The 10,928-nt window shown below is 36.8% G+C and overlaps 1 protein-coding gene across 3 annotated transcripts; it reads left to right on the forward strand.

The window, feature by feature from the left end:
* Positions 1–387: 387 nt before the first annotated feature.
* WDR55 (transducin family protein / WD-40 repeat family protein) lies at positions 388–9,906 on the forward strand. Of its 3 annotated transcripts, none has more exons than XR_015788925.1 (16): positions 388–824; positions 901–933; positions 1,032–1,096; positions 1,183–1,270; positions 1,359–1,431; positions 5,553–5,659; positions 6,080–6,122; positions 6,363–6,419; positions 7,096–7,172; positions 7,330–7,378; positions 7,456–7,502; positions 7,583–7,656; positions 7,901–7,956; positions 8,421–8,515; positions 9,020–9,297; positions 9,473–9,906. XR_015788925.1 is itself a non-coding variant. In XM_022296018.2 (15 exons), the coding sequence occupies exons 1-15, from the start codon at positions 730–732 to the stop codon at positions 9,024–9,026; spliced, it is 966 nt and encodes a 321-aa protein (XP_022151710.1). In that variant the 5' UTR covers positions 388–729; the 3' UTR covers positions 9,027–9,441. The 3 variants fall into 3 exon arrangements, 1 of the variants encoding a protein (XP_022151710.1); XR_015788924.1 differs by having other exon boundaries at positions 9,491–9,906; XM_022296018.2 differs by lacking the exon at positions 9,473–9,906 and having other exon boundaries at positions 9,020–9,441.
* The last annotated feature ends 1,022 nt before the right edge of the window (positions 9,907–10,928 follow it).

Raw genomic sequence — 10,928 nt, forward strand, 5'->3', positions numbered from 1 at the left:
CGATCTCGTTGAACCAACCTATAATTTTGCACATGCCACCTTCTAATTTGTACAAGCCAATTTTAAAGTGATGGACTAAATCACTTTCACAAAAGTATAAAATATAAAGATCGAAGGTATTTTTTAACTTTCTATTTTTGGATTGAAATTACTACTCAATATTAAAATATTATATTATATTATTAATAATATAATATTCTGCAAGTAAACTGTTGTATTTCTATTTTAATTCATTATGAACATGTAAAAGAAAATTTTAATTGTCAAAACGACAATTGACATATATGTCTAATCGAGACTATATTCCATTCTATTCTTGCTACTGTACTAAAAGATATGGGATAAAAGAAACTTTTTTTACACTAACCGCATTCCCCTCGTCTTACCCACCACTACCCCCTCACACTGTCTCAAGTCTCATCGTATCACTCAAAAGAAGGGAAAATTGCCCTACTCCCTTTATTTTATGTGTCCCTCTCTCGCCGTAGGTTCAGCCCCGGCCTCCGTCAGAATCTTTCTTCTTCAATCGACGAGCGAGCGGCGGCGACAACCCGCAGCCCACGAACCTCCGACGCCGACGCTTTCCCTCTACAGCGGCGGACCCACGACTCTCCCTTAGCTTCGGCAACACCAGTACCGGCGGCGGCTTTTCGCGGCCGCAGCTGAACTTTGTAGATTTTTCTTTGGCGTTGATACGACCGAAGTCTCAGAAAAAACGCGTTTCAAGGCATGGAAGTTAACCTGGGCGGCATTCCCTTCGACTTGGACTTCCATCCATCCGAGCAGTTGGTTGCAGCTGGTCTCATCGACGGCAATCTTCTCCTGTATTTCGTCTCTCATGCCTTCTATTTCTTTTGTTTTTCCTCCATCGCTTCTCAATTTCCACGTTCGTCTTTGCAGATATCGTTATAATGCTAATGCTTTACCCCAAAGGTATGAAAATCTCGTCATATCAATTTAATTGAACTGCTCTTCCTGCAGTACGAGTAGTCTATTCATCATACTTGTTCAAATTTTACCGTCTATCTCAGGCTCTTGAAAGTTCGTGCACACAGTGAATCTTGCAGAGCCGTTCGGTTCATCAATGACGGACGTGGTATTGCTTTGATTTTGTACTGTTTTGGCAAATTATCGGTGTTTTTCTTTTACCCACAAATGATTGGTTTATGGTTTGTAAATCAGCAATTTTGACGGGCTCTCCAGACCATTCCATTCTTGCTACGGATGTGGAGACTGGGTCTGTTATTGCTCGTCTTGAAGATGCACACGAGTAAGGATCCTTTCCTATTGGTCTTATGCTGTCCTTCTTTATACAAGTTAATGCAATATAACATGGAGTAGTCTACTCAATTCTGCAGTGATGCGGTCAATAGATTGATTAACTTAACCTCGGAAACCATTGCTTCAGGAGATGACAATGGGTGCATCAAGGTTCCTTTTCTTGTCCTTTTTGTCATTCTCTTCTCTGTTTCCTAGTATTACGTTTTCTCAATTCTTTGAAGACCTAACTGACCTGGAAAAGTGAAAAAAGTCGAGAGAGAGAGAGAGTGTGAGCATGATGAAAAACATTCCATTTCTTAAAGTCACTGAACTGTAGAATATTATTATAACCTATATGTAAGTGACAATGAGTATGAGTAATGATTAATGAACAGCTCTGACATTCTACTACTGTTGATTTTTTCTTAATAAAATTAGCTACTACTACTACTACAAATGATTTCAGTAAATCTGTTAGGAACAAGGATTGCCAAAGTGTCTTAGCTGTTGATTTCAGTAAATTTGTTTGTAACAAGGAGTGCCAAGTGTCTTAGCTGTTGAGGCAGGCTAAGTTGGAGAAAAAGCCCTTAAGCAGGGACAGAGGTAACAGTCATAAGTAATAAGTGCCCTAGTCCTTTTGTTTATTATTTGAAACTCTGAAGGACTATAACAATTTTCTAATGCATGAGATAGAGGCTGTCCAACTTCATGTGCTTAATGCAAGAATGAATTATTGGATTGGTAACCAATGAACTTGCTCTGATGTATACAGTAGACTATATTGCAGTCCCTTTAAAAGAAGCACTTAATGTGGACAACATGGTCTGTAGTCACATTAACTTTATTTTCCTTATAGTTGAAGCTCTTTTTCTGACCCAACTAAAGACTACTATGCCTCTGTTTATTTTTTGGAGTGCAATGAAATGATTGTATAATAGAACACACTGCACACATAGTAACGACTAATGGACCTATGATTTTGAGGATCACCAGTCTTTTTTACATACATAGGGAGTCAAGAGTAACTCGCAAATCCTGAGTTATAGAACTGTTTATATATATATATAATTTTTTTGAGATGAAACAATTTCATTGATGATGTGAAATTAGAGGTACAAAAGGGAGAAAAACCACTTCAAAGGAGTTACAAAAAACCTCCCCAATTGGAAGCCATGAAAGAAATACTAAAGTGATGAAAGAGAGGGTAAACTTTACACCATGACACAACTAGATAGACTACATATTCAAATAAACGATCAAAAGGTTGCTCTCTGTCTTTGAAACCCTATGATTCATTTCTAACCAAATAGCCTAGAAAATCGCTTGAACAAAGTGCAACCAAAGGATCTTTTTCTCCTTTTTGAAGGGGTGCCTGAGTATAAACCAAGAGATGATGAGCTTCGAAAGGGAGAGGGGTGAACCAGCCAAACACAAAGAGAATTTTGCTCCATAAGCTTGCTGTAAATGTGCATTTGTTAAAGATGTGGCCTTGGGACTCACTGCTGTTTTTACAAAGAACCCAAAAGAACACACCAGTGGGGGAAAATATTCGTATAAGGCATTCTCCTTTGGAATTTGTCATGACTGTTGATAGCTTTTATGCTAACCTCCTATAAGAAGAACTTCACCTTTGATGGATAATGATCGCTCCAGATTATTTTATAAATGGGGGAGTTGTCGTCATTCCTCGAATTTTGAATCAAATTACGAAGCAGAGAGCTGGTAGAGAAATTACCCGATGGCTCCAAAGCAAAGAGCTAGTATAGAACTCTTTAAATATCTCAATAACTGTTTCTAAGCCTACATTCATGGGAGTCTTTAGAGCGAAGGCAAACTAATTGAGCATATTTATAGCATAAGGAATGCTTGGCATGTGAGGAGCATCTTCCCCTAGGATTGGCAACCAACTTATCCCTACCGGTGTGTGCCATCACCTGAAGAGCTTCTCCACTTTTAAATGTAAAACCAAGGGCAGAGAGGCAATCCCTAACCCCAACCACCAGACCCAACTGGAAGCTCTCCTTTGTTGATTTTCCCCTGCAGATTTCCTCAATCATTACATTCTTACCTTGATCGTCCTCACCATGGCCAACCCTCCTTCTGATCTCCCCTCCTTTAAGCCATCTGTTTCAGTATGAAAAGTTGGAATTACCCCATACAAAAAACAACTATAGATCGAAAAATTTTCACTATTGAGGTGGATGAACTCTTCAAAGGAAGCAAAGCTAGGATAAAGAGAAAAAGGCAAGGACTTAACTTCTCCCTCTCGACCATGTGGGCTTTTGATTCTTGGCTCTTCTCCATCTTTTGCTCCTCATCGGTTACCCCCTTAACCATAAGTTTTTCAAAGAACATCGTTGCGATGATTATGTCATCTGGGTTGAAAAACTCAACAACAAAAGAGGTTTTCTGGTGGAAGTCAACTAGCTGGACAACAATGGGGAAAAAAATAGACTTATGCTCCCATTGAGTATCGATAAGAAAATTGTTGAAAAGCTTTTCAAGCCCCCTCGACGGCTACCTAGATACTAAGAAAAAATCGGGGATGAAGGATCAATACACTAATCGCTTGATGATTAAGGAAGCTCTCACCTTTTATACCGTGGCTGCTGCACCCACCATTACTGTCTCACTAGAATGTATTAAAGAAGGACCACCAAACTAGCAACAAAACCTGTGCCATTAATCTAGCTTCAAAGAAATCCCCTCTTTTCCCTTAAGTCCTCGCTTGGAATTGATGGATCATTGTACAATGTCAATCCCTTCATGATTATTGATAGTCTATCCTTCAGACCATTCAAGCCCCTGCAAGTGAATTTTGCTCCATCTACCAATTCCAAGCCAATAGAGCCTTGCTCAGATGCAAAGATAGCAAACAGGCTGACTCCGTTTGCAATACCAAGGGTTGGCAAACTTTTGGCTCCTACTAGCCAGTGTTTTCAAGGCGACCCAAGGAGCTCGCCTTTGGCGAGAGGCGAGGGGAGAAGGCCAAGAGCCCATTTTACAACCCCAAGCTTTGACAATTGCTGTCATTTTCTGAGTGTCCATCCTTCAAAAAAAAAAAGCCCAAAAATTCAGATTTGTTGTAGTTGATGTTGAGGCTCGACGCCATCTTAGAGGCTTTGATGATCCTGTAGAGATTTTTTTATGCTATATGGGTCCTTTGTAAAAAACAATAGTGTCATTAGCAAAAAGCAAATGGCTAATGGTTGACCTCTATGGAGCCACAATTCAAGATATAACCTGTGATGAGGCCTCTGTTTCCTCTCAGAGTTATCAACAGACTAAGGACATTTGTGACCAAGATGAAGAGAAAAGGAGACGACGGATCTCCTTGTCTCAAGCCTCAAGTAGCAGTAAATTTGTGTTAGGTTCCCGATCATGGGGAAGTAACAAGATAACTATATTGCAATATCAAAGAGACTTACAATATCGATAGCCTTTCAAGAGGGCTATCTCTTTCCCGAGAACTATGCCAAGTTCCTCATCTTAAACTATTCCTCCCTTAATCCCTTTTCTCTCCCTACTTCCTCCATTTATGACCAACTCACCCCTATCTAATTAGCATAATGCCTCTAACTAATATACTTATACTATTCCAAACTATCACAGAACTTAGCCACAACACCATTAACACTCAAGGTTGAATGCAAATAAGGATGTCGTATATTGCTCTCTCCAAGCTACTTCCATCTTTGTTTTAAGAAGGCAGAAACACAGGGCCACCTTTTCATTTCTTGCGATTATGAAGATCTATGGTTGGCAAACAACTATGCACAACAATTCCAGCATCTTCCTTAATTCTCTGCTGATTGGTCATCCCTTCAAGAAAGAGGGAGAAATTCTATGGACCCACATGGTTAGGGCCTTCCTATGGAGCATTTGGATGGAAAGGAACAATATGATCTTCAATGGTACATCTCTCCCTTTTAATGTCTTTTTTGATAGAGTTACAGTGTTAGCTCTTGGATGGTGTAAATGCTCTTATCCTCCTTTCAATAGCTACACTCTCAATGATCTAGTCTCCAATTGGGAGGCCCTTTTGTAATCCTACCCATTGAGGCTTTTGTTTATTTTATATCATCAATGAGGTACATGTTTCTTACCCCAAAAAAAAGAAAAAAGTTACTTGGTGCTTATAATAAAAATAACAAACAGTTACTCAGTGGGAGATCTGATGATGAGTTTCATTTCATCACACTGGTCTTTTCGTTTTGCACCTTCTCCATGTTAAAATGTTGTGGTTTACTTTGATGTTCCAATGTTTTTGACTGGTTGATGTATTCTTCAAGGTATGGGATACCAGACAGCGTTCTTGCTGCAATACTTTTGAAGCTCATGAAGATTATATTTCAGATATGACCTTTTCATCAGATTCCATGAAGCTTTTGGCGACAAGGTAATCCTTGCTGTAACTACTGTTTCACTCTAGTTCTATTATCTTAAATGCTTGGAAGATTTCTCAAGTTTATTGAACCATGGGATTCTTTTAGGTAGACTGAGGTATGACAATATTTTGATATTGTCATCTCTTGCTGAAATTTATCATTTCTAATTTATACAGGTTTGAGATCATTTATTAAGAAACAAAATAAGGCTGTTTCTTATTTTTCTGGTAAAAAATAAGAGTTAAGAAACAACTTCATGAATTCCTATTTGTCGTCTTTTAGATACTCCTCTCTTCTTTAGTTTATAGAATTAATTGAGAAATTGAATGCATGGTGAATTATGTTAATAAATTAGGTAATAAGTTTGCTAGAACTTTACTTCTTTCATTTGATTGCCTTTCCTCATGCATTTTTCGTCTTTTGTTTTAAAGTGGCGATGGGACTTTATCTGTTTGCAATCTTCGGAGAAACAAGGTTAGTCCCTCCAAGTTATTAATAACTAATTTGTGTGGCTACAATGTGTGTATGAGTTTTTAACCGAAACATGAATTTTTACATTGACTACAAGGTGTGACTACAATGTGCTGTTAACCATATCATTGACTATTTTCATTTCTAGGAGCTGTTTTGATGCAATTTAAGCTTGATTTGAGTTTTCTGAAGTTAATTTAACATTTTCTTTCGGTTTCGTTGATTAGTCCTATTTTAATGCAGGTCCATGCTCGATCTGAGTTTTCGGAAGTTGAGCTGCTGTCTGTTGTTATAATGAAGGTAGCTTTACATGTGAAGTATCAATCATATTTCAGTCACGTATATTTGCTTTTGAAAATATTTTTGTCCCACCTAATAGTACTCTGGCCTGTCAATATTTACCAGGCTCGAAACTCTAAACTACCACCTACAGATTTGCATTTAAAAAAAAATTAATGAGTTTTTCATTCACTGCCTCCTTTTTATTTAGAAGCCACAAAAAACAATACAAGTTCTCACTTGGCTCAAAAATGTTTTGAACTTTCTTTCACCTTTTTCTATATGGACCGAAATCTCCATAACCCCCCCAATTTTTTTTTTTCTAATGCAAAGATAAAGAATTTCATAGAATTATATCTGAGAGTATACTTTGATATTTGTTTTATCTCTCATGGTCCACAAACATTGGGCTATTCAGCCGTACTTATGTTGAAGTTGTCATTTTCTCACACTCCCTCAGTGCTGCTCGGCATTTTTCCTTAGGAGGTCATAGCAAGGGAGGAAGGAAATAATAGATAATTTTTTAAAATTACTGTGCTGGGAAAGTATCTGAACTGCCTCTATTTTTATTTTGTAGCAAGTTAATACATGAGTGAGTGCAAATAAGCATTTATTATCCATTACATATATAAACATGTAATTTTAGCTTTCTCAGTTCTGCTTATTTCTTTTATTTCTTTTTTACTTTTGTGGTCAGAATGGACGTAAAGTTATATGTGGGTCGCAAACTGGAACTCTATTATTATATTCATGGGGCTGCTTCAAGGATTGCAGGTGTACATATATAGTTTTTGTTGAAATATGCATAATGCATTGTTATGATCATTGGAATGAGATTAGGAATTCCTTGTGATAAAATGTATTAATTTTTATGCTACCAATATCCTTTCCCTTTATTGATTCATTATTCGTTTCATTGTCTTAACTTCAGTGATCGCTTTGTTGATCTCTCTCAAAATCCTGTGAACGCATTGCTCAAGGTAAGCATTTGTGTAACTTCGAGTAATATTGTCAAGGAGTCTTTAAATTAAAGTGGCGGTTCTTTCCTTCCTGTTAGCTTGATGAAGATCGGGTCGTTGCTGCATCCGAGAGTGGACTCATCAGGTGAGAACTTTGATGTAGAGAGGCATCGTATTTCGGTCCACATATTAGATGTTCACTTAATCACGTGTTATTTTCATTAGTCTGGTAGGCATTTTACCCAACAGAGTAATCCAACCAATTGCAGAACACTCTGACTATCCTGTGGAGCGGCTTGGTAAGATATTCTTCTGTTTTGGCTGATATTAAGTAACCCATATTCATTTTGGGAACGGATTAATTAACTTGAGTTTCTTGACTGTCAACTCACATATGATTTATGTTTTGTGGTCTGGTCTGGCAACACTCAATAATGTGCTTTGTTTGTTTCTCTTTTCATCTTTTTGCACTCAATCGTATTATTACTTAAATATAGAGGAATTCTTAGTATAGCATTTTAACAGTTTTGTCTTGTCTTGTAGCTTTCTCCCATGACAGAAAGTTTCTTGGCAGTATTTCACATGATTATATGTTGAAGGTAAGCGTCTCTCTCTCTCTTTGATATATATTTGATAGAAAACCAACTTTTAATCGTTTGTCAATTCAACAAGTTTCTATGTATTTTACCCAATTTTTTATTCTATATTCTTGGACTTGCATGTAACATATTATCTGAGGTTGACTTCTATATTTCTATGAAATGCCAAATATTGTACTAAGTCAAGTGGTTGAATTTTTAAAGAAAATTTTCTCGTTCAAATTATAATAGGTTTTTGTTTGTCTTGGTTAAAATCTCTGCCTGGTGAATAGAAGTTCAGAAACAGTATCTTTTTGTCATTTCAATCGATTTAGGCCTAAGGAATATGTTGGAATGCTTATTCCATATTTTTGTTGTCCACACGTGGTTTTACATGCCAAGCCTTTAATGTAACTGTTCTGTTCCTCTTTGTTTTTCTCATTAATGTTTATGAATTCTCAAGACGACTACTATTGTATGTACAGTTATGGGATATGGATTTATTGCAAAGTTCTGGAAACAGTTCAAATGGTCAGACTACGGTAGATGCCCCTGTCAGTGACAATCTATTTACTTTCATGTAAGCCCCACTATCTCTCTTTGTTCTGGATGTCGGAGAGGTGTCATCCTAGCTCCACACTCTTTCTGCAATTTTCAGTGATTTTAGTAGCAAAAGAGGTTATAGTTTCTTTTCCAAGAAATGAATTGTTAACATTATACTATTAATGAATATACTGCTGTATTGTTTGTCCACTGCTGGTTTAAAGTGGGTGACATAATTAAAGACACGGTGAAGCAACAAAGTGGGATCCACTCCACACCACAACTAAAAGATGAGATGTAAAATTCGGGTGATTTTGTTGCATCTAAAATGATCTTCTAGGAGTTATCCTAAAGATTAGAAGATTAGTATGTGATGACTTAGTTTTCCCGTCATATTTATTTTCTTTTTGGTTTATGTTTTCAAGTGCTATACATATCCTTAACATTTTGTGCCATTTTGCTAAACGTCTCGGGAATCATATTAGGCCGTGTGAGTGTGATAACCATGTATGTTTTAACTACTATCTTTTGTTCTTTGCAGGGACTAGAAGAGAGAACACTAGCAAAGGACCAAACAAATAGTTTGAACAATTTTTGAACGTATACTATACATAGGATGATGTTGGCTCTACCCCCTTCACAGGTTGAACTCTCGAGTTTTCATTACAAGTTTCTGCTAGATTCTGATTTAGGAACAAGTATTTATATGATCTGAAAGTGCATATGATTTATTTCGATGCTGCATTTTTTGCTGTGGTGCCAATGAGTTATTGCTGATTTTCTCCAAGTACCTGTTGAAGAGAGTAGTAGGAAGGTTAGGTGTGTTTGCTTCGACCAATATCTTTTTTATTATTTTATTTTTGCTTTATTTTTTGTTGTACTTAGATATTGGATATTCATATTCATATGTTGGATTGAAACTGTTGATTCAGAATTTAAATTTTGAATGTGCTTGGTTTTTCATTTTCTTATTCTTTCTTATGTGTGACGTCAGATTGTTCCTTGGATTCAGGGATGGAGTTGTGGGCTAAGTTGACTTTTTCTTTGTGAAATGGACCAATATGAATAATATAGGCATAAATTGCCTATTGGTCAGCTTGGGTGGCAAGGACTTTAGATCTCAAGTTCGAATCTGAATCATTGATGTGTCTTAGGTTCTGGCCTGGGGGCGGGTGTAGGTGCCTTGGGCACGGAGGAGTAAAATATATATAGCTATATATGCATAAACTAATATGTGCGTAATTTAAAGAATGGGAAGCGTAACTTTGTTCTCATCGTTTCACGTAATGGGCTTAAGTTTGTTTATTCAAAATAGACTCATTTACTGGACTTCTACCTATCAAAGCTATGTAATAAATAAGTATTAGTGCAGTAATTACCACAAATGTAAATACAGAAACACATTCTTATGAAAGCGGGAATTCTTCACTTTTTTCCTTTTTGAAAAAGGACTTGAAAACTAAACAATAACAAGAAGTCAACTTGCTATTTTGAAAAGAAATGTATCGTGGCATAAAATTACTGCTCCAAAAAGAAACTGGTGCGAGGTGATGAAGGTGGTGTTGAAGACGAGCGTGGCAGCGATGGTGCTGGAGCTATAGACCGGTTTCGGTGCTCATGCAAGCTCTGACATCTACATAGCAACAGACCAAGATCCTGCTCAAAATGTGGAGAGCTCTCACTGCAAATTGATGACTATAGCAAAGTTGATGGATTCCTTTATCCAACTCTAATTTTGAGATTTGAGGCAATGCATAGGCGTGGTGTCCGAAAAGTCTATGAATACTATAATCATTGAAGATTTTTCTTCTTTTGAACCATAAGAAAATGAATTGGCTACATTAAAATACTTCCCATTATTACGATAATAGTATCAAAAAACATTTTTATTTCTATATTATTTCAGTTTTGTTAAACTAACCTGAGAACCGAATTGAAATTTTGATTCTTGATTTGATTCTTGAAAACCAAAAATTCGTCTAACCTAAGGTTTAAAGTTGAATTGTTTGGTTCTTTTTAGCTTTCGATTTAGCTGAATAAATCCTAATAGTAAAGTAGAAAACTTGTCAAAATAAGAGTCCAATAAAAATTTACATTGTTTTGAAAGTACTAAGCATGAATTTCCCACTCTCTATCGCCATACTGTCATTGCGACAAACTAATCAATATTCGTCCAAGAGATCTTGATCTTCCATATCATCATTTAATAGCAAACCACGCAAGATCACGATACTAAGTTTAGGTAATACACGAAAAAGTAATTGAAAATTTTCGAAGTTAAAACCTCGACTCAGACCAAATTTATATAGTTCAATCCTTAAACATATTAGCATATCATATACAGGAAGAAAGAGAGCTACAAAGGAAAAGCAGGAGAGAGGAAGATGATGAGGTAGAGGAAGGATAAGCAGAGAGAGGAGAGAGTACATGGAGGGAGGGAGAGAACATAC

Source organism: Momordica charantia (genome assembly GCF_013281855.1).
Source record: "Momordica charantia cultivar OHB3-1 chromosome 11 unlocalized genomic scaffold, Mcharantia_2.0 BLBB01000011.1, whole genome shotgun sequence".
Taxonomy (NCBI): Eukaryota; Viridiplantae; Streptophyta; class Magnoliopsida; order Cucurbitales; family Cucurbitaceae; genus Momordica; species Momordica charantia.